This window comes from Pseudophryne corroboree, chromosome 9 (genome assembly GCF_028390025.1).
Source record: "Pseudophryne corroboree isolate aPseCor3 chromosome 9, aPseCor3.hap2, whole genome shotgun sequence".
In the NCBI taxonomy this organism is placed as follows: domain Eukaryota; kingdom Metazoa; phylum Chordata; class Amphibia; order Anura; family Myobatrachidae; genus Pseudophryne; species Pseudophryne corroboree.
The window spans coordinates 344,107,532-344,134,558 of NC_086452.1; the positions used below are offsets into that span (position 1 = coordinate 344,107,532).

Genomic DNA, 27,027 nt, shown 5'->3' on the forward strand with positions numbered 1-27,027 from the left:
TAGTACGCATGCGCAAAGTTCGCACTGCGACTGCGCCAAGTAACTTTACTATGAAGAAAGTATTTTTACTCACGGCTTTTTCTTCGCTCCGGCGATCGTAATGTGATTGACAGGAAATGGGTGTTACTGGGCGGAAACACGGCGTTTCAGGGGCGTGTGGCTGAAAACGCTACCGTTTCCGGAAAAAACGCAGGAGTGGCCGGAGAAACGGTGGGAGTGCCTGGGCGAACGCTGGGTGTGTTTGTGACGTCAACCAGGAACGACAAGCACTGAACTGATCGCACAGGCAGAGTAAGTCTGAAGCTACTCTGAAACTGCTAAGTAGTTAGTAATCGCAATATTGCGAATACATCGGTCGCAATTTTAAGAAGCTAAGATTCACTCCCAGTAGGCGGCGGCTTAGCGTGTGTAACTCTGCTAAATTCGCCTTGCGACCGATCAACTCGGAATGAGGGCCTATATCTGTCTCATATTACCACCGCCTCCCAATATATTCAGGAGGCGTCCTCTGAGGCAGGTGTAATGTCAGCAGAGGTGTTGACTACGTCCATCCTGGCTCGCCAAATTCTGTGGTTGAGATCATGGAAGGTGGACCAGGACTCAAAAAAGACCTTGGTGGTACTTCCTTTTAAGGGAGACATCCTATTTGGAGAAGATCTGAACTGACTTAGCGGCTGCTAAGACTGCATTTCTCCCGAATACCAATCCTTCTGCACAGAAGGCAAAGAGTACCACTTTTCGTTCCTTTCGACCTCAAGCAAAAGCAAAAGGTCAGACATACCCGAGACAAGCTCGTGCTCCCAAAACCAATAAGCCCAAAACAAATCAATCCTGGGCCGCCCGTCAGCCTGCTTCCAAACAAGACAAGCGTGCTGCATGACGGGGCGGGCCTCCCCCCTGGGGGATCCCAGGGTGGGAGGCCACTTCTGCAGTTCACCCAGGTATGGTTAAAGACCACTTCAGACACATCAGTGTGAGAAGTCATCTCTCACGGGTACGCAGTCTCCTTCAAGAGACGCATCCCTCGCTTGTTCTGCATGACAGTTATTCCTTTGGACCCGTTGAAGGCGCAAGCTGTACACCTGGTTGCTTATTCCCTCCATGATACAGGAGTGGTAGTGCCGGTACCCCTGTCCCAGAGAGGCGGAGGATACTACTAGGCCCTGTTTCTAGTCCCGAAACCCAATTGGTCCTTCCGGCCTATACTCAACCTTAAATCACTGAACAAGTTTGTGAGAGTGTCCAAGTTCCGTATAGGAAACTCTGCGCTCAATTGTACTGGCCATGGAACCCGGAGATTATATGGTGTCCCTGCACATACAAGATGCCTATCTGCATATACCTATTGCCATATCAGCAATATCTGCGGTTTGCTATTGGCAACCTTCATTATCAGTTCCAGGATCTGCTGTTTGGACTGGCCACGGCCCCTCTGATCTTCACCAAGGTTATGGCCGTGATGACGGCTCATCTGCGTCATCAGGGAATCAGGATCTGCCGTATCTGGACGACTTGCTGATCCTGGTGAACTCCCAAGATGTCTTTCTCAGTCATCTACAACTGACGGTAAACTTCTTACAAGCCCACGGGTGGCTCATCAATTGGAAGAAGTCCTCGCTGGTCCCTGCTCGGAGCATGGTGCACCTGGGGGGCACTGCTGGACACAGACAGCCAAGGACTGTTTCTGTCTCCTGAGAAAGTCCTGAAACTTTAGGACAGGATCAGATACTTCCTCTCTCACCCAACAGTGTCGATACACTTGGCGATGCAAGTACTAGGCCTCATGGTGTTGCTTTTTGACATGAAAGAGTACGCTCATTTTCATTCCAGAACTCTACAGAGGTTAATCCTTTGCAAGTGGGATGGCCTGCCTCATCGGATCAGGTCTCAAATGATCTCCTTGACTCCGGAGGTTCGTCTGTCGCTGAACTGGTGGCTACAGGACCAACAGTCGAGCAGGGGTCGTCCTTTCTGGTTCCCCAACTGGGTCCTACTGACTACAGACGCCAGTCTGAGGGGTTGGGGCATGGTGCTGGAGCAACACTCTCTCCAGGGTCGGTGGACCAAGGAGGAATCTCTCCTCCCGATAAACATTCTGGAATTGTGGGCAGTGTTCAATGCAGAACAGGCCTGTTCAAATACAATCCGACAACGCCACCACGGTGGCTTACATAAACCATCAAGGTGGCACTCAAAGCCGCATGGCAATGATGGAAGTGTCAAAAATCCTTCGTTGGGCGGAACGCCATCTGCCAGCTATATCGGCAGTGTTCATTCCGGGAGTCCTCAACTGGGAAGCAGATTTCCTCAGACGTCAGGATGTACACGCCGGAGAGTGGAGTCTTCATCAGGAAGTCTTTCAACTCCTAGTGGACAAGTGGGGTCTACCAGATGTAGACCTGATGGGGTCATGACACAATCACAAAGTTCTGGTCTTCGGATCAAGAACAAGGGATCCTCAAGTAGCGCTCATGGACGCAGTGGCAATTCCATGGAACTTTCGGCTGCCCTATGTGTTCCCTCCAGTGTCACTTCTGCCCAGGGTACTGTGGAAGTTCAAGCAACAAGGAGGAATACTACTAGTTGCTCCAGTGTGGCCCAGACGGCATTGGTTCTCAGACCTACAGGGTCTATCGATAGAGCGTCCTCTTCCTTAACGCCCAGATCTCCTCGTTCAGGGCCCTTGTGTCTACCAGGACCTGCCCAGACTGGCTTTGACGGTGTGGCTCTTGAAGCTTCACTCCTGAGGGCCAAAGGATTCTCCGAGGTGGTTATATAAACTATGCTAAAGGCCTGCAAACCGGCTTCTGTACGGATTTATTATAGGGTCTGGAATTTTTACTTTACCTGGCGTGCTGCTAAGAATTACGATGCTTCCAAGTTTAGTACTTCCAGACTTCTGGCTTTTTTGCAACAAGGCCTGGATTTAGGACTTCGTCTGGCCTCCCTCAAGGTTCACATATCTGCCTTGTCGGTGTGGTTTCAGTGAAAAATTGCGTCTATACCCGACGTTCACACATTCATTTAGGGCGTCCTGCGAATTCAGCCTCCCTATGTCCCTCCTGTGGATCCATGGGATTTGTCTGTTGTCCTGAATACCCTGCAAGAGTCTCCATTTGAACCTCTTGAATCAGTGGACCTTAAATGGCTCACAGCCAAGGTCCTGTTTCTGCTGACTATTGCTTCTGCTAGACGGGTGTCAGACTTAGGTGCTTTGTCCTGTCGTCCACCCTTTTTGATTTTTCATTGTGACCGAGCAGTTCTTTGAACTCGCCCTGGTTATTTACCTAAGGTGGTGTCATCTTTTCACTTTAATCAAGAGATTGTGGTTCCAGCCTTCATCTCTTCTGAATTGTCCTCCAAAGAATGGTCTGTGGATGTGGTACGGGCTCTCCGTATATATGTGGAGAGGTCTGCCTCTATCAGGAGGTCAGATACCATCTTTGTTCTGTTTGGTTTCCACAAACGTGGCTGGCCTGCGAATAAGCAAACGTTGGCCAGATAGATTAGAATGGTGATTGCACAAGCTTATGCACAGGCTGGACTCCCAGCTCCTGCTGCTATTAAAGCCCATTCTACTCGGTCTGTTGGACCTTCTTGGGCGGCCCATCATGGCGCGTCCGCAGAACAATTGTGCAAGGCGGCTACGTGGTACTCGGTGAACACGTTTATTAGGTTCTATGCCTTTGATACTTCCGCCTCCCAGGATGCTTCCTTTGGACGCCGGGTTCTCATACCCGCTAAGGTGCATCCCCTCCCTTGAGGAACTGCTTTAGGACATCCCCAATGTATTCCCTGTGGAACACAGTGTACCTTGCAGCAAAAAAAGGATATTTATGGTAGACTTACCATAGTTAAATCTCTTTCTGCGAGGTACACTGACGCACTTAGCTTCTTTGGGTTTTATGGCATTAGCCGCTAGTCCCTTTTCCTGTCGTGAGAATGTGGTTCTATGTGTTTCATAGTTAGTACATATCTGATGCTGGTTTGGATATGGAAGCATCAGATATGTACTAACTATGAAACATCATTGGATGAACAACTCTCTTACATTGTATGGTCACTGCATCTGATGTTTTATATTTTAATATGGATTTGTCAGCCATCTGATATTATTGTATTTTATTGCGATTTATTGTTTAACGCTTATATGCTAATAAATTGAAGCTTTATAAGTGATTCGTGGTCAAATTCTGAAAGGTTTTTCCTAACTGTACAATTCAGCTCCCTTAGACATTTCCATATATATATATAGAGAAAAGCAAATGGAGCACTCACCAGTCTTTGCATAGGTGTAGATATCAAATTGAAATTTTATTTCTCCAGACAGCATAGATAGCACAGCATGACTGTTTGCTACAGTCCAATAACTTTGAAAAAAGCCCAAGCCCAAACGTTTTCGGCCATATCCAGACCGTCATCAGGGGACACAGGAAACATCAGAGAGCTGTCACATCATATTTAGCACATCAGCAGCCTAACTGACCATGCCTCACCGGCTCCCTAAATACCCATTATTCAAAAAACGCGCCAAAATTGCGTCATTATGTGGGCGGAGTCAGCCCAGTATATTCGTAATTATACATATGAACAACCCAATATTAATATAAATGGATATTAATGCAGATCACCCATTTCATATTAGTATCAACAATCCACAACCAGAGTCTCAATATTATAAAAATACCTGAGCAAAGATCGTAGTGGTTGCATAGCAACCACTACCCAGCCGCCCCATCTCTGTCAGCCGCCAATCGGGACCTAAACGGAAGTGACGTATCGGACTGGTCGCCTAGCAACCTTCCGAGCGTCACTCCACAGATGACATAATGCTGACAACCGCCGGAACGGAAATGACGTCTCGGACTGGTTGCCAAGCAACCTCCCGGGCGTCACGCCACGGCCAATAGATGACATTCTAAATCACTGGTTGCCGGGTGACCCTCCGAGCGGCTCACCGCATATATTACCTATGGTTGCCACGCAACCAGGCATAGACAGGCGGAACTACAATCGCCTGCTGACAGGGAAAACCACTTTGTATAAGGACATATTTAAAACAATATGGGACAGAAATTATATATATATATAAAAGGGAATCCAAATACTAATTTTATGGATTTTTTTGGATGATCAATAGGGTTGTTCAACTAAACAAAGATGTGGGCAATAAGGAGCCAATGAGGTGTGGGTAATACTCTATCATGACAAACACCAACATACAACATGAATACATAAACATGAGTACATATATGCATGCGTCTAAAACACATGCATATATGAACATCAATTAAAAGTGTATTTAATTAACACTTTTCAGTGCACTGGTCTAAAGGGCAAAAGCCCCTCTTCTTTATCTAAGGAAAATCCCAAGGTGATTATTCTCATTTAGTCCATTGGGAGCTAGAGTTCCCAATCTAAAAATCCATCTTGCCTCCAATTTTCTCAATATAAGGGCACGGTCTCCGCCCCTCTCGGGTTCCGGGACCCAATCAATTATACGACACCTAAGTGCTGAGCCCTGATGTCCCGCTTTTAAGAAGTGCTGTGCCACCGGTTTATCAGATGAACCAGATATAATTGCCTGGTGGATCGAGCTCCTGTGGTTTGCCATTCGTTCTCTGAAGGTGCAGGTCGTCATCCCAACGTATGCCAGGCCACATGGGCATAAAAGCATATAGACTACATGGTTTAACCTGCAGTGAAGCTTATATCTGATGTTAATCACTTTTCCAGTGTGAGGGTGTGGGAAAGAAGTGCCTGGCAGCAGCGAGCGGCACGTCACACAACCAACGCATCTGAAGCAACCTGGCCTCTGAGAGTGCAGCCATGTACTGCTTTCCTTGGCATTAAAACGTCGGGCAGGTTGCATAAGGATCTGCTTCAGGTTTCTACCACGTCTATAAGCCATCATTGGTGGATTCTCCAGAGTACCCTTAAACTTCGGGTCAGATCTGATTAATGGCCAATGCTTTTTCAGGGTTTTGGAGATAACCGGAGACATATCATCATATTGTGTCACAAATATCATCCGGCTCTGTCCCTGGTTACGTTTCTGATGTACCTTACGTTTTGCCTTAATGAGACAGCTCTCCACTGTGGTCTTTGTATATCCCCTTTCGAGGAAACGTTCTTTCATCTCTCTGATTTGAACTTCTGCGGTATCAGGGTTAGTGTTGTTCCGTAAGACCCTCATAAATTGGGAAATAGGGAGGCTTGATTTAAGAGAGGGCGGGTGTTTACTGGTCGCATGCAGGAAGGTGTTTCTATCGGTTTCTTTCCTATACAATGTAGAACCCAGTTCCATTCCATTCCGGAATATAGTCACATCCAAAAAATTGATGGAGTCATACTCACAAACCCCAGTAAAACGAACCGTGGACTCTAAATTGTTGAGTTCATTCAACATAGAATGAAATTCCTCCCTGGTGCCACTCCACAGCAGAAATATGTCATCTATAAATCTCTTGTAATAGGCGATCTTATTGCCAAATTTAGGGTAGATGTTTTTAGACTCATAATCATGCATGAAAATACCAGCATACATCGGGGCCACATTAGACCCCATCGCGGTCCCCGAGCATTGGAGGTAATAATTACCCTGATAAGTGAAATGGTTATGTATCAAAATTAACTCAAGTAGCTCCAAAATAAATTCACATGGAAGATGCATGTCACCATGTATGATCATCAATTTTCTAACTGCCTCAATCCCTTCTATATGGGGAATGATAGTATATAAAGATGATACATCCATGGTTACAAATAGCATATTTTCACTAAGATCTCTAAACGCAAGAATGTTGTCCAAGAAGTCGCTCGTATCTCGAAGATAACTCGGGATGTGAGGGATAAGTTCTTGTAAAAAACTATCCACAAAAATAGCTAAGGGCTGCAAAAGGGAACCCCTGGCAGAGATGATAGGCCTGCCAGGGGGGTCCACCAATGACTTGTGGACCTTAGGCAGTGTATAAATCAATGGGCAGATCGGAAACTCCACCTTTAAGTACGAAGCGACCTGTTCAGTGAGCCAACCATTCTGAGTGGCCATATCAATGACCTGGTCTATTCGTCTTTTTATACCTGGCATAGGATTCATGCTACACTTGGTATAAGTTGTCACATCCGTCAGCTGGCGTTTAATTTCTTTGTCATAATCAACTGCATCCTGGATGACAATTGCCCCGCCCTTATCCGCAGGGCGGATCACAATGGTGTCATTGTCCCTCAAGGATTTAAGGGCCTGTCTCTGTTGGAAATTAAGGTTATCAAAAACCCTCTTAACCTTAGATTCCTTGCAATCATGTTCTGTCATCCTCCGGAAAGTACGTATGCTAGCGTTATTAGTCTGTGGATCAAAAAGGCTTGGTTTCAAAAATTGAGAACCTGTCTGTTCAAAACGACCAGTCTCATCTTTGTCCATGAAAAAATCGCGTAGCCTTAACTTCCTCCCAAACTTATAATGATCCACAGCGAAATTAAACTCATCATGCCTAGAAGAAGGCACAAAACTTAATCCCAGGGCCAAGAGAGAACCTTCAGCCTTAGACAAAACATGATTGGATAAATTGAATACACATCCCGATTCTATCTCCTCCTGTTTCTTCCGCCTGAATCCCCCCCTCCGCGGGTGTGGTCTACCTGGTTTCCAGGTGTGCCCGCCCGTCTCCTTCGTGGACCTAAAAAACCACTTGGTGGAAGTGGTGCATTAGGTTCAGAGTCAGATGCAGACTGTGATGTTGATGACTCTAATCCAAATTTATTTCTATATTTCTGTGGACGGTATGTCCTCTGTCTCCTACCTCCACTAGGATTACCAGAAAGCCATCTATACACATTATGTGTAGCATAGTCAGTCGTTACAGTCTGCAGTTTTTTTCTCTTAAAAGAGACCAACTCCTCCCTGTATGTATTTAATTGTGTCTGAATTTTTTCACACCAGTTGTCAGTCTTGTCATTTTTCAGAGTCGTTAAATTAGATTTTTCAAATTTCGTGATTTCATCACGGACCTTCACAAGTTCAATACCGACTTCCTCAATAACTAGGAGGATCAGGTCCAAGGAACATTTATTGAGGACCCCGCACCACTTGCTGCAAAACACAGCATTGGTTCTACCAATGGTTGGCGTATTAGTGATGCGGAATCCTCTAGGAATTCTCTTGGACCTGTGATATTCTGACAAGAACTGACCATGTAATGTCAATTCTGTTTCCCTTCTTTTGAGGCGTATGATTTTATGCATCAAATCAATAGGTTTCTCATCAGGGAGCCTGGTAAATTCAAAGTGGTCAAAATATACCTTTTCGGCATCGTCATCAGTCAGTGATACCAGCTGATTTTCAGCGGCTGATAACAATTCCTCATCAAACAAAACAACCTCAGATTGAGACATTATGCAAAATCAGACTTAACCAAACAAACACAGTCAGGTATTGGAGCTGAGTTAGGGAAGATGAATTCAGAAGAGGAAGGTAAATACAGGAAAACAAAAACATACATAAAATTAAACATGCATATCTAGAGATAATCCTATTGACATATCCTACTGTGGAATGACACCAAGGCGAAATATAGGACCAGTGCACTGACAAAAAATCAATTAATTAAAAATGACAAAAAAATGTCATATCGGAGTCGACCACTATATGGTCAAAAAACGGCATAATATATTGATCTAATTATATAAATGTCCACGGGTGCAGACCAAGAAAGCAGTCCACAATCAGGATCCTAATTTCTTTATGTATAGAAGAAGGGCAAGTCGCACTCACGTTTATATCCTCAATACAGCAGCTGGGGTGTCATCCATGAATTCCCTCCAGAGAATCCAATTAAAGAGAAAAGCAAATGGAGCACTCACCAGTCTTTGCATAGGTGTAGATATCAAATTGAAATTTTATTTCTCCAGACAGCATAGATAGCACAGCATGACTGTTTGCTACAGTCCAATAACTTTGAAAAAAGCCCAAGCCCAAACGTTTTCGGCCATATCCAGACCGTCATCAGGGGACACAGGAAACATCAGAGAGCTGTCACATCATATTTAGCACATCAGCAGCCTAACTGACCATGCCTCACCGGCTCCCTAAATACCCATTATTCAAAAAACGCGCCAAAATTGCGATTAGATCAATATATTATGCCGTTTTTTGACCATATAGTGGTCGACTCCGATATGACATTTTTTTGTCATTTTTAATTAATTGATTTTTTGTCAGTGCACTGGTCCTATATTTCGCCTTGGTGTCATTCCACAGTAGGATATGTCAATAGGATTATCTCTAGATATGCATGTTTAATTTTATGTATGTTTTTGTTTTCCTGTATTTACCTTCCTCTTCTGAATTCATCTTCCCTAACTCAGCTCCAATACCTGACTGTGTTTGTTTGGTTAAGTCTGATTTTGCATAATGTCTCAATCTGAGGTTGTTTTGTTTGATGAGGAATTGTTATCAGCCGCTGAAAATCAGCTGGTATCACTGACTGATGACGATGCCGAAAAGGTATATTTTGACCACTTTGAATTTACCAGGCTCCCTGATGAGAAACCTATTGATTTGATGCATAAAATCATACGCCTCAAAAGAAGGGAAACAGAATTGACATTACATGGTCAGTTCTTGTCAGAATATCACAGGTCCAAGAGAATTCCTAGAGGATTCCGCATCACTAATACGCCAACCATTGGTAGAACCAATGCTGTGTTTTGCAGCAAGTGGTGCGGGGTCCTCAATAAATGTTCCTTGGACCTGATCCTCCTAGTTATTGAGGAAGTCGGTATTGAACTTGTGAAGGTCCGTGATGAAATCACGAAATTTGAAAAATCTAATTTAACGACTCTGAAAAATGACAAGACTGACAACTGGTGTGAAAAAATTCAGACACAATTAAATACATACAGGGAGGAGTTGGTCTCTTTTAAGAGAAAAAAACTGCAGACTGTAACGACTGACTATGCTACACATAATGTGTATAGATGGCTTTCTGGTAATCCTAGTGGAGGTAGGAGACAGAGGACATACCGTCCACAGAAATATAGAAATAAATTTGGATTAGAGTCATCAACATCACAGTCTGCATCTGACTCTGAACCTAATGCACCACTTCCACCAAGTGGTTTTTTAGGTCCACGAAGGAGACGGGCGGGCACACCTGGAAACCAGGTAGACCACACCCGCGGAGGGGGGGATTCAGGCGGAAGAAACAGGAGGAGATAGAATCGGGATGTGTATTCAATTTATCCAATCATGTTTTGTCTAAGGCTGAAGGTTCTCTCTTGGCCCTGGGATTAAGTTTTGTGCCTTCTTCTAGGCATGATGAGTTTAATTTCGCTGTGGATCATTATAAGTTTGGGAGGAAGTTAAGGCTACGCGATTTTTTCATGGACAAAGATGAGACTGGTCGTTTTGAACAGACAGGTTCTCAATTTTTGAAACCAAGCCTTTTTGATCCACAGACTAATAACGCTAGCATACGTACTTTCCTGAGGATGACAGAACATGATTGCAAGGAATCTAAGGTTAAGAGGGTTTTTGATAACCTTAATTTCCAACAGAGACAGGCCCTTAAATCCTTGAGGGACAATGACACCATTGTGATCCGCCCTGCGGATAAGGGCGGGGCAATTGTCATCCAGGATGCAGTTGATTATGACAAAGAAATTAAACGCCAGCTGACGGATGTGACAACTTATACCAAGTGTAGCATGAATCCTATGCCAGGTATAAAAAGACGAATAGACCAGGTCATTGATATGGCCACTCAGAATGGTTGGCTCACTGAACAGGTCGCTTCGTACTTAAAGGTGGAGTTTCCGATCTGCCCATTGATTTATACACTGCCTAAGGTCCACAAGTCATTGGTGGACCCCCCTGGCAGGCCTATCATCTCTGCCAGGGGTTCCCTTTTGCAGCCCTTAGCTATTTTTGTGGATAGTTTTTTACAAGAACTTATCCCTCACATCCCGAGTTATCTTCGAGATACGAGCGACTTCTTGGACAACATTCTTGCGTTTAGAGATCTTAGTGAAAATATGCTATTTGTAACCATGGATGTATCATCTTTATATACTATCATTCCCCATATAGAAGGGATTGAGGCAGTTAGAAAATTGATGATCATACATGGTGACATGCATCTTCCATGTGAATTTATTTTGGAGCTACTTGAGTTAATTTTGATACATAACCATTTCACTTATCAGGGTAATTATTACCTCCAATGCTCGGGGACCGCGATGGGGTCTAATGTGGCCCCGATGTATGCTGGTATTTTCATGCATGATTATGAGTCTAAAAACATCTACCCTAAATTTGGCAATAAGATCGCCTATTACAAGAGATTTATAGATGACATATTTCTGCTGTGGAGTGGCACCAGGGAGGAATTTCATTCTATGTTGAATGAACTCAACAATTTAGAGTCCACGGTTCGTTTTACTGGGGTTTGTGAGTATGACTCCATCAATTTTTTGGATGTGACTATATTCCGGAATGGAATGGAACTGGGTTCTACATTGTATAGGAAAGAAACCGATAGAAACACCTTCCTGCATGCGACCAGTAAACACCCGCCCTCTCTTAAATCAAGCCTCCCTATTTCCCAATTTATGAGGGTCTTACGGAACAACACTAACCCTGATACCGCAGAAGTTCAAATCAGAGAGATGAAAGAACGTTTCCTCGAAAGGGGATATACAAAGACCACAGTGGAGAGCTGTCTCATTAAGGCAAAACGTAAGGTACATCAGAAACGTAACCAGGGACAGAGCCGGATGATATTTGTGACACAATATGATGATATGTCTCCGGTTATCTCCAAAACCCTGAAAAAGCATTGGCCATTAATCAGATCTGACCCGAAGTTTAAGGGTACTCTGGAGAATCCACCAATGATGGCTTATAGACGTGGTAGAAACCTGAAGCAGATCCTTATGCAACCTGCCCGACGTTTTAATGCCAAGGAAAGCAGTACATGGCTGCACTCTCAGAGGCCAGGTTGCTTCAGATGCGTTGGTTGTGTGACGTGCCGCTCGCTGCTGCCAGGCACTTCTTTCCCACACCCTCACACTGGAAAAGTGATTAACATCAGATATAAGCTTCACTGCAGGTTAAACCATGTAGTCTATATGCTTTTATGCCCATGTGGCCTGGCATACGTTGGGATGACGACCTGCACCTTCAGAGAACGAATGGCAAACCACAGGAGCTCGATCCACCAGGCAATTATATCTGGTTCATCTGATAAACCGGTGGCACAGCACTTCTTAAAAGCGGGACATCAGGGCTCAGCACTTAGGTGTCGTATAATTGATTGGGTCCCGGAACCCGAGAGGGGCGGAGACCGTGCCCTTATATTGAGAAAATTGGAGGCAAGATGGATTTTTAGATTGGGAACTCTAGCTCCCAATGGACTAAATGAGAATAATCACCTTGGGATTTTCCTTAGATAAAGAAGAGGGGCTTTTGCCCTTTAGACCAGTGCACTGAAAAGTGTTAATTAAATACACTTTTAATTGATGTTCATATATGCATGTGTTTTAGACGCATGCATATATGTACTCATGTTTATGTATTCATGTTGTATGTTGGTGTTTGTCATGATAGAGTATTACCCACACCTCATTGGCTCCTTATTGCCCACATCTTTGTTTAGTTGAACAACCCTATTGATCATCCAAAAAAATCCATAAAATTAGTATTTGGATTCCCTTTTATATATATATATAATTTCTGTCCCATATTGTTTTAAATATGTCCTTATACAAAGTGGTTTTCCCTGTCAGCAGGCGATTGTAGTTCCGCCTGTCTATGCCTGGTTGCGTGGCAACCATAGGTAATATATGCGGTGAGCCGCTCGGAGGGTCACCCGGCAACCAGTGATTTAGAATGTCATCTATTGGCCGTGGCGTGACGCCCGGGAGGTTGCTTGGCAACCAGTCCGAGACGTCATTTCCGTTCCGGCGGTTGTCAGCATTATGTCATCTGTGGAGTGACGCTCGGAAGGTTGCTAGGCGACCAGTCCGATACGTCACTTCCGTTTAGGTCCCGATTGGCGGCTGACAGAGATGGGGCGGCTGGGTAGTGGTTGCTATGCAACCACTACGATCTTTGCTCAGGTATTTTTATAATATTGAGACTCTGGTTGTGGATTGTTGATACTAATATGAAATGGGTGATCTGCATTAATATCCATTTATATTAATATTGGGTTGTTCATATGTATAATTACGAATATACTGGGCTGACTCCGCCCACATAATGACGCAATTTTGGCGCGTTTTTTGAATAATGGGTATTTAGGGAGCCGGTGAGGCATGGTCAGTTAGGCTGCTGATGTGCTAAATATGATGTGACAGCTCTCTGATGTTTCCTGTGTCCCCTGATGACGGTCTGGATATGGCCGAAAACGTTTGGGCTTGGGCTTTTTTCAAAGTTATTGGACTGTAGCAAACAGTCATGCTGTGCTATCTATGCTGTCTGGAGAAATAAAATTTCAATTTGATATCTACACCTATGCAAAGACTGGTGAGTGCTCCATTTGCTTTTCTCTTTAATTGGATTCTCTGGAGGGAATTCATGGATGACACCCCAGCTGCTGTATTGAGGATATAAACGTGAGTGCGACTTGCCCTTCTTCCATATATATATATATATATATATATATATATATAGAAAATTTATTTTGAACTGGACACAAAATTATTATTTTTTCATTAATTAATCAATATATCGGCTCAAATTATAATTACTGGTGCATTAATTCCATTATGTTGGGAATTTACAATACTTTCTTCTGAGGTCTTGGTATACAGAGGATTGGCTTATACCGGGGACTACCAGATTCTGGGTAACTTGTTGGCACGACTCACAGGCACCATTGTGTGACACTTCACATGCCAGGAATACAGTTGGTATGGTACCCACATGTATTGTATTCCGTCGTATGTTCTTATTACCTTTAAATACTACACTATAAGGCACTTTTTCCTCTCCGTCCACTTTCTAGATCCACACAGCTGATTTGCCTACTCGGACTACAGAGGAGAGAGCTGCCACCCTTATAAATAACGGAGAAGAGCGTTTTGGACTACAGTGTATGAACTGCTACTGTCTCACGTACATTTTGGATTTTTACCACTTTATTGATTTTTTTTATTGTGTATATTGGATATAGTGCCACTGTCCTAGAGTATTCTTTTAATGTATATAGATATATCTTAGCTATAAATATTCACCCTTGGGTCACTTGTGTTATAGTGCCCTGTAGTGGTTCCTATTTGATGCTCATAAAGGTGTCTTGCCAAAGATCTGATTGGGATTGAAACGTCGACATATTCATTGTGATACAGTGGGGGGAATTCAAATGTTTGAAAAGTCGGTTGGGTGTCTGTTTTTTCCTGTCTATTAGATAGGAAAAAATAGACACCCAACTGACTTTTCAAACAATTGAATACCCCCCAGTATGTCCCTATTAAAAAATAACGAACCTACTGGCTTTTTATGGATCTGGCGAGCGCCTGCTTCTTTTCACTTATTTATGGCCTTCTAGTTCTTTAAGTGGAGCACCCTCATGCTATGTTTAATAAAAGCTGAGTGTGTGGATATTTTGGGGTGAGTGCTTTTTTCAACATACTGTAAGAACTTAAGTCAATATCGATCCAAAAATAGGCTGCAGTCATATATTAGCACATTGTCTAGTCCTGATAATAATACAAAATATTCACTAGTGTCCAAACAACATTATAGCCATCAAGCTGATAGAAAGTGTACACAGTAAATGGTATATGTAGACAGGGCCGGCGCTTCCATTGGGCATCTTCAGACAGCTAAAAAAGCATGAAAAACGGCTGCGCTGTATGTCAGAAATATATCAAGGGAAAAGAGCCAACGTAGATAAAAAGATATTTATTGTAAAACTATTGTTGTCAGATTCATTGGTACCAATGACTAAGGGTAAAATAATTAAAATAGTAAACACACAACTTTTCTCACAGGGTGTCTGATAGCCGGTAATCTTCCGATATGTGGGTATTGAAAATCAAGGAGACAGTCTATATCCACAGCTGCTGATGTTAGCTGCTGTACAAACACTGGAAAGTCCGTGTCATTGATGCAGTTCCAGATATAGTGAATAATAAAGCACCCGTATAAAGTGGTTACCTCTCTGGTGGGCTGGTCAATGAACCGGGCGTCCCCGGTCAGATGTCCTGCGTTGCCCACAATCGCTATGCAGCGGAGAGAAACAGCCGCGCCGTGTGCAGTGGGCTGGCTGAGAGTGTCGGGATCCGTTGGTGCCGCTGTTAGTAGTGGAGCATCAGGGATATGACCGTCCAAGAAATCTGATGGATGTGCTGTCAAAGACACCTGTGCGAGGTGTGTGAAGAGGCAGGTCCTAACGCGTTTCGTCACGCTCCACGTCACGCTGGAGCGTGACGAAACGCGTTAGGACCTGCCTCTTCACACACCTCGCACAGGTGTCTTTGACAGCACATCCATCAGATTTCTTGGACGGTCATATCCCTGATGCTCCACTACTAACAGCGGCACCAACGGATCCCGACACTCTCAGCCAGCCCACTGCACACGGCGCGGCTGTTTCTCTCCGCTGCATAGCGATTGTGGGCAACGCAGGACATCTGACCGGGGACGCCCGGTTCATTGACCAGCCCACCAGAGAGGTAACCACTTTATACGGGTGCTTTATTATTCACTATATCTGGAACTGCATCAATGACACGGACTTTCCAGTGTTTGTACAGCAGCTAACATCAGCAGCTGTGGATATAGACTGTCTCCTTGATTTTCAATACCCACATATCGGAAGATTACCGGCTATCAGACACCCTGTGAGAAAAGTTGTGTGTTTACTATTTTAATTATTTTACCCTTAGTCATTGGTACCAATGAATCTGACAACAATAGTTTTACAATAAATATCTTTTTATCTACGTTGGCTCTTTTCCCTTGATATATTTCTGACATACAGCGCAGCCGTTTTTCATGCTTTTTTTGTTCTTGTAATTCAACTACACATAGTTGGTCGGCAAGCGCAGTAATTCAGAAAATTATTATTCTATTAAATATCATTTATATTGCATATGATACTACATCTACAGAGGCGCTGTTTTAGCAGTTAATAGATTTTATCTTCAGACAGCTGCCTATGGGCGCTAGGACCAGAGGCTGCCTGGGAGAAAAATAAAGGATCAGGGGTCAGCAAACTATTGGCGGGCATAGGAGCAAAGCAGTGTGTGTGGATGAGTCAGCTGCTTAGGAAGTCAGGCACAGGTGACTCCCAGCCATAGAAATAGGCGCCAGGAAAAGAGGACACAAAGCTGACAGTCATGTAGGCGCCAGGGAGAGAAGGGGACAGCATGTCACTCGGACTTCCAGGTTCCCTGCAGGCGTCATGGTGACATAGCGCTTGCGCAGAAGCTGTACCCATCTGACACTGTCAGTTCCTGAGTTCTTACAAGCACCGACCACCAGACAAACAAGGCCAAACCGCGCCTGACCGGAGCCGCCTCCACAGCACAGGAGAGGAGCCAGAGACGCAGAAAGTGATCTGAGGTGAGGAGAGAATCCTCCCCAGCATAAACAACACTGACCCACCGAAACAGTGTGCCACCCCCTGCTCACTTCCTCCCTGGTGTTCCTAGGTCCTGTGTCACTTCCCCATGTCTCACTCTTGAGCCCATGACCTGTGTCACCTGCTCCCACTCATGTCCCCAGCTAGTGCCACCCCTTACCCCTCATGTGTCCAGGTCCTGTGTCACCTTCTCCCACTCATGTGTACTGTACATGTCCTGTGTCCCTCCTCTCCCTCTCTCCACCCTCATGTCCCTAGGTCATGTGTCCCTCCTCCCCCTCTCGTGACCATGTCAACCCCTCACACTCATGTCTTCATGTCCCCAGGTCCTGTGTCACCTACCCATGTCCCAAGGTCCTGTGTCCCACATCCTCCACTTATGTCCCTAGGTCCTGTGTCCCTCCTCTGTTGGTTCTAAATCAGAGTGGGAGAAGGGACCTTCTGACATCACTAGGGAAGGAGACACGTAACCAGGGGGAGAAGCTACGGCCGAACAGGGTACCCAAAAAGTACCCTCGCGGGCTCGGTTCGCTTTGGGCTCGGTGGCTCGCTTCGATCGCCACCGGGTTGCAAAAGGTAATAGTTGGTGGCGTGTATAGTAGAGGAACTATACCGCTGGCCTAGCTCCTCCCCCTTGTGTTGTGGCTCCTCCCCCTGACGTAAAAAGGTCCCTTAGGCCACATGAATCTAGCATCTACCGTCCCTCCTCCCCTCCTGTGACCATGTCCTGTGTCACCCCCTCACACTCATGTCCTCAGGTACTGTGTCACCTCTTTCCCCTCATGTGTCCTGGGCTTGTGTCATCCCCCCATGTCATGTGTCATCCTCCCCCATGGTAGGTCATGTGTTCTTCCTCTCCCTTTCCCCTTCTTGTGCCCATGTCCTGTGTCACCCTCTTCAACTCATGTCACCAGGTACTGTGTCACCCCTTCCCTCTCATGTGTCCAGGGCTTGTGTCACCCCCCCCCCCATGTCTCCAGGTCCTGTGCCACCTCCTCCCTCTCATGTGTACTGTACATGTCCTGTGTCACCTCCCCCAATGTCCCCAGGCCCTGTGTCCCTCCTCCCTCCTCTCCCTCTCTCTACCCTCATGTCCCCAGGTCATGTGGCATCTCCTCCCCCTCGTGTGTACATGTGTCCCCAGGTCCTGTGCCCCCCCTCCCGATGTCCCTATGTCCTGTGTGTGCCTCCTACCCCCCCTCTTGTGCTCATGTCCTGTGTCACACCCTCCCACTCATGTCTCCAGGAACTGTGTCACCCCTTACCCCTCATGTATCCAGGGCTTGTGTCACCACCCCCATGTTCTATCACCTCCCCCCCATGTCCTATGTACCTCCTCCCCCCTTATGTGTACTGTACATGTACTGTGTCACCTCCCCTCATGTCCCCAGGTTTTGTGTCACCTCCTCCCCTTCATGTGTACATGTCCTGCGTCACCTCCCCCCATTTCCTGTGTACCTCCTCTCCCCTTATGTGTACTGTACATGTACTGTGTCACCTCCCCTCATGTCCCCAGGTTTTGTGTCACCTCCTCCCCTTCATGTGTATATGTCCTGCGTCACCTCCCTCCCATGTCCCCAGGTCCTGTGATGCCAGGACATAATGGCACTTGTGGTTCTCAAAGTGCCAGCATGCTCTGGCAGGCTTACTTGTACCAATATTTTCTTCTATTATTTTCAATTTAGAAACTTCACACCCAATGCACCGGAGACAAGGGATGATGTCCTTAGGGAGAGGTTCTCCCATTTATTTTTGTAGGGATGGTTGGCATTATTGCAGAGGGAACCCACCCTAAAGGTCTCCCTGCTATAATGTCACAGCCCCCGGCTGGTGTAGCCTATAGTTAGTTAGTGAAAAATCAGGGGCCCCCCTATGCCTTTTTTTACCCAAATGTTTCAGTATCAGCCTGGGCTTAAAGACCTAGGGCTGGTTATCAATTGGGGGGGGGGGGGGGGGGGGAGAAGGCGCATGTGCAGTTCTTTAAAACCATGCCAGGTTGACAGAGGTTTGGTGGTGGTTTTGCAGCGGAATAAGAGTTCTGAAGCTGACTGGGACCTACTGAGGTTTGTTTTTGAAGCTCAAACTGACATTTAAATAATGCTCCATATTGAGCTAAGAACCTGCTGTTTATTATCTGCGGTGGACTCTGTCAGTTCCAAAACCCCAGCTACCCGCCGCTTTGTAAATGTTACCCTTTGACTTCCTGAATACTGTGCAAGAGAAGCAGCATCTGATCGTCACTTACTAAGCCTTGGACTGAGATAAAGTGCATGGATATAAAGCACCAGCCAATCACCTCATAACTGTCATTTTTCAAACACAGCCTGTGACATGGCAGTTAGGAGCCGATTGGCTGGGACTTTATCTCCGTCGGCTTTATCTCCCTCCAAGGCTTAGTAAATAGACCCCTTATTCTGGTATTTGATATGTCTTACTAATTGATGCCATGAGCTGGTAGGAGTGCTTTGGATCAGACAGTTGAACTACTTATGAACTACTGACCACCAAATCATTATGCCCTCCTGCCAATAACATTATGGCTATTAACCACTTCTGACTATTACTTCTGGCATCACTGGGGCTGTTAGTGCAGCTGGAAGATAGACGCTTTCCTCGGCCAATAGAGATGATCTCCCAACACTGTATACAAACAAGCCTGATGGTGATGATGATGAGAAGATCTTTGTCTATTGGCTTATCAGAAATCTTAGTTAATTGGCAGAAAATTGAAATACTGGGCCTGATTTAGAAATGGACGCTATTAACAAAGCATCTACTACGCGATAATATGCTAATTCTGCAGGAGGCATCTTGTTTAAACAGCCACTTCCTGCATGCTTGTGTGATCTGCTGCTGCACCCAAAGGTGTAGCATCAGATCATCTACCTGAACATCAATCATCTGGGTAGCCTTCAGGTTACTCAGGGGCCGGGATATTTAGAAATATGAGGCCAGTGAACTGGTAGTCTGTGATGCATTATTGAATCAAAACATATTACTTAATAGTAACAGGTCAACTGTAATAACTTATAAAACATGTTAATATTTTACTTGATTTTCATTGGCTCATGCTCTATTAAGTCTTAGTGCATGCCTGGCCAGAAACTTCTTACCATGGCAATCTATGCCGTAATGGTTTTTACAGCAACGTTGTGTCCATGCAAAAGTGTAGCATTTCCTAGTGCAGCCTCGATTACGCCATCCGGATTGGTATGTTGGAAATCTACTGCGCGGATATACAGGTGAATAAAGGTGGGTAGAATAGAAATTATAGCGCCTCCTCATTAGAGTACACTGTTCTATCTCTCCCTGCAAGAAAAAAAACAAAACAAATATAGGTGTTATTTATTGTTCTTATTTTTATGTAGCAACAATGGCACCAGTACCTTATACATTTGAATTTACAGCCACGGGAACTAGCTATCATTCTCCAGGGGCTATGTAGGGTCGTGGGCAACAGTAAGAGAAGGTTGTAACATAAGACTTCATTAAGGGGTGTACAGATATAGTAGCTTGGAGATGATAATGTCTGACACACACACAATGATGGAGGGGACAAGCACTTTTTGACCACCATTGTAGAAAGGCTCCAAGCCTTACCCAGTTCAGGCATGGTACACAATACAATGCAGTTTTACATGACTTGGATCCTCACTGATTAGGCTAAAAATTACTTTTAAATAAAGCCGTGGCTACACAGGAAATGTTATTGTTAAAGTCACAGCAGCTGCTGGATAGAATTTTGCAGACTGCCTAGGAATTGTATAGTAACAAGAAAGAAATTTTTGTGGTTGTCTTTATATTACCCAGAAATTGAGGGTAGTGGTGGGTTCCCATAGACCAAGTAACATACACATATAGCTGGTCCTGATCCACATTTGCAGCATCAAAATCTATGTTGCAGGTACTGAGCCACATCCCGGAAATCCTGCTGACAAGCTTGTATTTAATGATTTATTTATAAATAGTAAATAATTTGAAACTCACCCGATCAACTGTTCCGATAGGACACGGACGCTCCATGCCACACACTGAACATGTATCCCCGGATTGCTGAAATAAATGAATAGTACTTGCCTACTTTTGAAGAATCATTTCAAAGAAATTGCGCACTTAACACCAAAGCATCAGAGTGGGTGTGTACTGTGTACTGCTGTGGCCAATGTGCCTGTCTAGATGAATCCATGGGAGTGTCTAATGCTGTCCAGTGGTATGTCCAGCATGGACAGCTCTATAGTATAGCAGGGCTGAAGGACAAGTTGCATCAAATTCGAGACACAGGGGCGGTTTTAGAATTGAGGGGACCCATGTGCAGACTACGTGTGGGCCAGTTCTCTCTGCTTATGTGCAGGTCTCCAGGAATATGGCACCTGTGAATTCCTGGTGATTTGTGCTGTTGCTGCAGCAACAACGCAGGATTCCAAAGACGTAAGTATTAAACATGAGGGCAGAGTGTGTGGTGTGGGCCGCTCTGGACCTAGGGACCCCTGTGCTCTGCACACCTTGCATCCATTATAGATAAGCCAATGTCGTGTCATCCCATGTACTCACATGCATGCCCAAATTGACATTTCTAGAGCAACAGCAGAGATATGGGTGGTTAGCTAGGAGTTTCTTGGAAAATACGGGAGAGTAGGCAACCATGAGGGAAAAAAAACACTGTCTGGTATGTACTGTATGATGCAGAAAACTTCAAATCCTTTTCACTAATATAGCTGCTTCTTTCTACTGATTATCTGAGATCCACTGGGGCAAGAACAATTTAAGTGCTAAGATTAACTTGAAACCACAGCCGGTATACATGATATTTAAATACATGCAGTTAATGAAGGCAATCGCTTCAAGAGGACTTTGAGTGGGAGGCAATCACGAGACCGCCTGTCACGATCACAACGCCGATGCCGGAATCTCTGCAGGCGGCAAAATGCTGCTGCCGGAATACCGGCACCACAGGCTTTTCTCCCTCTGTGGGTGTCCTCGACACCCATAGAGGGAGAATATAACCTGTGGTGAGCACAGCGAGCTACCGTGCCCGCAGGGGGCTTTCTACCTCTCGCCCCCCGCTGCCGGCATTCTGGCGGACGGTATGCTGCTGTCGGTATCTTGACAGCCGGCATCCCACCCACCAGTATATAGTATATATCCCCTTTGTGATTTATGCACAGTACAGTACCTGAATCACTTGCAGGCAGACATTTGTAAAATAAGCTAAAACAAAAAGGATTAGTTAGAACCTAGCACTTAGCCGGTTTAAAAGGTTAAACACTGCAGCTGCCTATATAAAGGGAGTAGCGCAAATTTAGACTAGCTCCTAATGCTATGGCTTTTACTGTGTACTACTGAGTGTATAGATCTTTTTTATGAATATCATATGTTTTACAATAAATGTTAATCACATGAACATTTGAGACATATTTTATTGCTCTACATGGACCAATAGTATAAAAAACACATTCCCTTTTTTGGTGTATTGGCATCCGAATGATCATATTGAACCATTAACTGAAAAGATGTGACTTCAGCAACTTACTATGTAATCCGACACCGCATACTCATCACAGCGGGCTCCAATGTTAGGAGGTTCCAGCAGCTGATCAATCCCGTGAGCAATTCCTCCAATAAATTCCATGTTCCTCTGGATGATCCTAGCACTGTTTTCATTCACCAGAATATCCCCCTGCATAGAAACAATGTTAAAAGATGTACAGATTGATCAAGATTACGGGCATCAAATAAATTCACATTCGTTCATTGCTCAGTCCACAAACAAAACTATCTTTATGGCTCTTTATATGTATCTATAATCAAATTATTTCTCTGTTTTAACTATTGTGTTGAATATGAATTTGGCTTCATTGATGCACTGTATTCTATAAGCCATGCCCCACGGCATGATGTAAAACTAGAGATGTGCGCCGACCCTCGTGATTTTGATTTTGTATCTGTATCTCCTTCATGATTTGGATTTGGTTTTGCCAAAACTGCCCTTGTGTGTTTTGGTTTTGAATTTGTATTTTTTTATTTTTCAAAAAAAAATAAAAACAGCTAAGATCACATAATTTGTGCCTGTTTTTATTCCTATGGTATTATTAACCTCAATAACATTAATTTCCACTAATTTCCAGTCAATTTTGACCCCCTCACAGCTCACAATAGTGTTTTCATCCAGTTTAGGCCAAAAGGTTGCTCACAGCTGGTTGGCTGACTAAGCTAAGCGACAGCAGTGGGCGGCACAAACATGTGGCACTTAAACTTCCAACATGACACATCTAGGAAATAGAATGGCACTGCAGTGGCAGACAGGGTGGTAGTTTTATAAACTATACAAATGTTTGACATTACAGTCAGCAATGCTCCAAACAGCACATAAGGCAAAATAAAAAATAAATAAAAAAGAGGCGCAAAATGCAATTATCCATGGGTCTTCCCACCCACCCTTATTTTGTATCTAAAGTATTAAATAAGAACATGCAGAGTTTAACAAACCAATCACTTCAGCAACAGGGATTGCCACTTGTGGCTGAAGCAAGTGGTTTGTTTCGGCCCCCACAAAACAAGATACCAATGCGCAGCAGACATTGCTGGCAATGATCTCTACATACACAAACTGGCTCTACAGAGACAAGATGTCATCACCATCATCATTTAATTCTTCACTCTCATCAGTGTCTACAACAGCAATATTAATTTGTCCCCACTGGAATCCACCATTACATGTGCCTCTGTATTTTTTTTACGCAATTGCCGGTGAAGGTCTTCCTCATGGAATTTGTCATTAATTTTGATGAACCTCATCTTTTCCACATTTTGAGGAAGTAACCTCCTGTTCCAATCGCTGACAAGGTTCACAGCTGTGCTGAAGACTCCAAATTGCATCTGCATCACCACCAGTGGGTCTCTTAGGAAAACTGAGATTTTTCCTGGCAGCCATAGTTGCTGGAGAAACTGAAGGAGGAGATGTCACCATGTCACGCTTGAGCTGACAATTTGCTCGCCAACAGCTCTTTGCATCTCTTCAGATTTTTGGGCCTAATTAAGACCTGATCACTGATGTGCAAAATCGCAAATCGTCCGACTGCGCATGTGTACGGATCGTAATGCGTAGGCGCGAGGCCAAACTGTGAAAAAATCCTGCATCTTTTTTGATCACTAGGCGGACACAGATTGATTTAAAGGACGCGAACATTTGGGGGTGGTAACTGGACGTATTCTGGGAGTATCAGGAAAAACGCAAGCATTCCCAAGCATTTTCAGTAGGGATATGTGACGTCAGCTCTGGCCCAATCAGCCTGTTTTTTTTTTGCGCTGTAGGAGTAAGTCCTCGGCTATGTACAGGCTGGAAAAATCATTCGATGGTGAGAGAGTTGCAATTGGATTTGCAGCTGACTGGCATTTGCAATGCTTTTCGCAGACTTGCATGGGGCGTATTTTCATTCTGGCTGGGCGGCGAATGTCCGATCACAAGCCTCTGCAAATTCGGAGAGGTGCAATCAGGTCTGAATTAGGCCCTGTGTCTGTTGGAAAGAAAAGGAGAGTTATGGTAGACTTACCTTTGTTAACTCTCTTTCTTCGAGGGCCATAGGGTCCTTAGGGATAACAATGGGGTTATAGGTGATAGGATCAGCTCCTGGGCACCATCCAGTTAAGCCTTTTCGGATATCCCAGGATGCTCTGATCCCTCTCCCTTTAACCCTTTTTCCTTGCTCAGGCAGGTCAGTTTTGGTAACAAGCCCAAAGCAGGAAATGGAAGCAGAGAGAAGGAAGACAGGGTACACAGAGGAACACACTCTCACCAACAGGAGAAGGGAACCGGTGACCAAAGCCAAAAAAACCTTAGAGACCAGGTGCGTCAGGGTGGGCGATGTGTGGGCCCTATTGACCTCAAAGAAAAAACAGTTAATAAAGGTAAGTCTATAATAACTCTCCTTTTCTTATTCAGGTTCCATAGGGCTCCACATAGATAACATCGGGGATGTCCTAAAGCAGTCCTTCAAGGGTGGAGACGTGCCTGAGTGGATAGTAGTATCCGGCATCCAAATGAAGCGTCCCGGGAGGCGAATGTATCAAACGCATAGAACCTAAGATAGATGTGGATAGAAGAGCAAGTAGCTGCCTTGCACAATTGTTCAGCGGACAAGCCACGGCACGCTGCCCATACGGGTCCAACAGACTTGAGAGTATGCTTGTGTAATTGCCATTCTAATCCATCTGGCCAAAGTCTGTTTATTAGCTGGCCAACCATGTTTGTGAAAATCATAAGGGATGAAGAGGGAATCTGATCTCTTTAGCAAGCTGATTCGGTCAACATACTGTAGATACGAAGGGCACGAACCACGTCCAAAGAACGCTCTATAGTTGAGATATCTGAGGAGACGAAGGCCGCAACCACAATTTCCTAGTTTAAAATGAAAAGAGGAGACCACTTTATGCAGATAATCCGGTTTTGTGTGAAGTACAGCTCTGTCCAGATGAAGAATCAGGAAAGGAGGGCGACAGGAGAGAGCGCCCAAGTCAGACACCCACCTGGCCGATGCTATGGCCAGAAGGAATAAGGTCTTAGCAGTAAACCATTTTAGTGCAACTGTTTCCAAAGGGTCAAAAGGAGCCCATTGGAGGGTCTCCAGAACCACAGACAGATCCCACAGAGCCACAGGAGGAATGTAGGGAGGCATATGTAAGCAGCTGCTTGTTGCATAAGGGTTAAATATGACATGCTGTCCTCAGATATATCTGAAGGTAATTACTCCTCAAGAGCCTGTAACCATGAATCAATGGCTTTTGCAGCCCAGGAGGCTGCCACAGTCGGTCTATTTATAGTACCCATGAGAGAGAAAAATAAGAATTTACTTACCGATAATTCTATTTCTCGGAGTCCGTAGTGGATGCTGGGGTTCCTGAAAGGACCATGGGGAATAGCGGCTCCGCAGGAGACAGGGCACAAAAAGTAAAGCTTTAGGATCAGGTGGTGTGCACTGGCTCCTCCCCCTATGACCCTCCTCCAAGCCTCAGTTAGGATACTGTGCCCGGACGAGCGTACACAATAAGGAAGGATTTTGAATCCCGGGTAAGACTCATACCAGCCACACCAATCACACTGTACAACCTGTGATCTGAACCCAGTTAACAGTATGATAACAGCGGAGCCTCTGAAAAGATGGCTCACAACAATAATAACCCGATTTTTGTAACTATGTACAAGTATTGCAGATAATCCGCACTTGGGATGGGCGCCCAGCATCCACTACGGACTCCGAGAAATAGAATTATCGGTAAGTAAATTCTTATTTTCTCTATCGTCCTAGTGGATGCTGGGGTTCCTGAAAGGACCATGGGGATAATACCAAAGCTCCCAAACGGGCGGGAGAGTGCGGATGACTCTGCAGCACCGACTGAGAGAACTCCAGGTCCTCCTTAGCCAGGGTATCAAATTTGTAGGATTTTACCAACGTGTTTGCCCCTGACTAAATAGCCGCTCGGCAAAGTTGTAAAGCCGAGACCCCTCGGGCAGCCGCCCAAGATAAGCCCACCTTCCTGTGGAATGGGCATTTACATATTTTGGCTGTGGCAGGCCTGCCACAGAATGTGCAAGCTGAATTGTATTACACATCCAACTAGCAATAGTCTGCTTAGAAGCAAGAGCACCCAGTTTGTTGGGTGCATACAGGATAACAGTAAGTCAGTTTTCCTGACTCCAGCCGTCCTGGAACCTATATTTACAGGGCCCTGACAACATCTAGCAACCTGGAGTCCTCCAAGTCCCTAGTAGGCGCAAGGCACCAAAATAAGCTGGTTCAGGTGAAACACTGACACCACCTTAGGGAGAGAACTGGGGACGAGTCCGCAGCTCTGCCCTGTCCAAATGGACAACCAGATATGGGCTTTTTTGAGAAAAAAACCACCAATTTGACACTCGCCTGGTCCAGGCCAGGGCCAAGAGCATGGTCACTTTTCATGTGAGATGCTTCAAATCCACAGATTTGACTGGTTTTAAACCAATGTGATTTGAGGAATCCCAGAACTACGTTGAGATCCCACAGTGCCACTGGTGGCACAAAAGGGGGTTGTATATGCAATACTCCCTTGACAAACTTCTGGACTTCAGGAACTGAAGCCACTTCTTTCTGGAAGAAAATCGACAGGGCCGAAATTTGAACCTTAATGGACCCCAATTTGAGGCCCATAGACACTCCCGTTTGCAGGAAATGCAGGAATCGACCGAGTTGAAATTTCTTCGTGGGGCCTTTCTGGCCTCACACCACGCAACATATTTTTGCCACATGTGGTGATAATGTTGTGCGGTCACCTCCTTTCTGGCTTTGACCAGGGTAGGAATGACCTCTTCCGGAATGCCTTTTTCCCTTAGGATCCGGCGTTCCACCGCCATGCCGTCAAACGCAGCTGCGGTAAGTCTTGGAACAGACATGGTACTTGCTGA

The 27,027-nt window shown here is 45.0% G+C and overlaps 1 protein-coding gene and 1 long non-coding RNA gene across 3 annotated transcripts in view; one reads left to right on the plus strand and one right to left on the minus strand.

The window, feature by feature from the left end:
- LOC134958202 (uncharacterized) overlaps positions 1 to 14,350 on the plus strand; it is a 31,957-nt gene extending 17,607 nt beyond the window's left edge. Inside the window, exon 3 of the long non-coding RNA XR_010186908.1 lies at positions 14,010 to 14,350. This is a non-coding gene — a long non-coding RNA (uncharacterized LOC134958202). The remainder of the gene's footprint in view (positions 1 to 14,009) is intronic.
- The window catches only part of STAB1 (stabilin 1), a 605,861-nt gene that overhangs the window by 119,841 nt on the left and 458,993 nt on the right, over positions 1 to 27,027 (minus strand). For both annotated transcript variants that reach the window (XM_063940632.1, XM_063940633.1), the window contains 3 exons: positions 22,123 to 22,269; positions 20,580 to 20,645; positions 19,706 to 19,901 (listed from right to left, as the gene is read on the minus strand). In XM_063940632.1, coding sequence (XP_063796702.1) covers positions 19,706 to 19,901; positions 20,580 to 20,645; positions 22,123 to 22,269 — 409 coding nt within the window. The remainder of the gene's footprint in view (positions 1 to 19,705; positions 19,902 to 20,579; positions 20,646 to 22,122; positions 22,270 to 27,027) is intronic.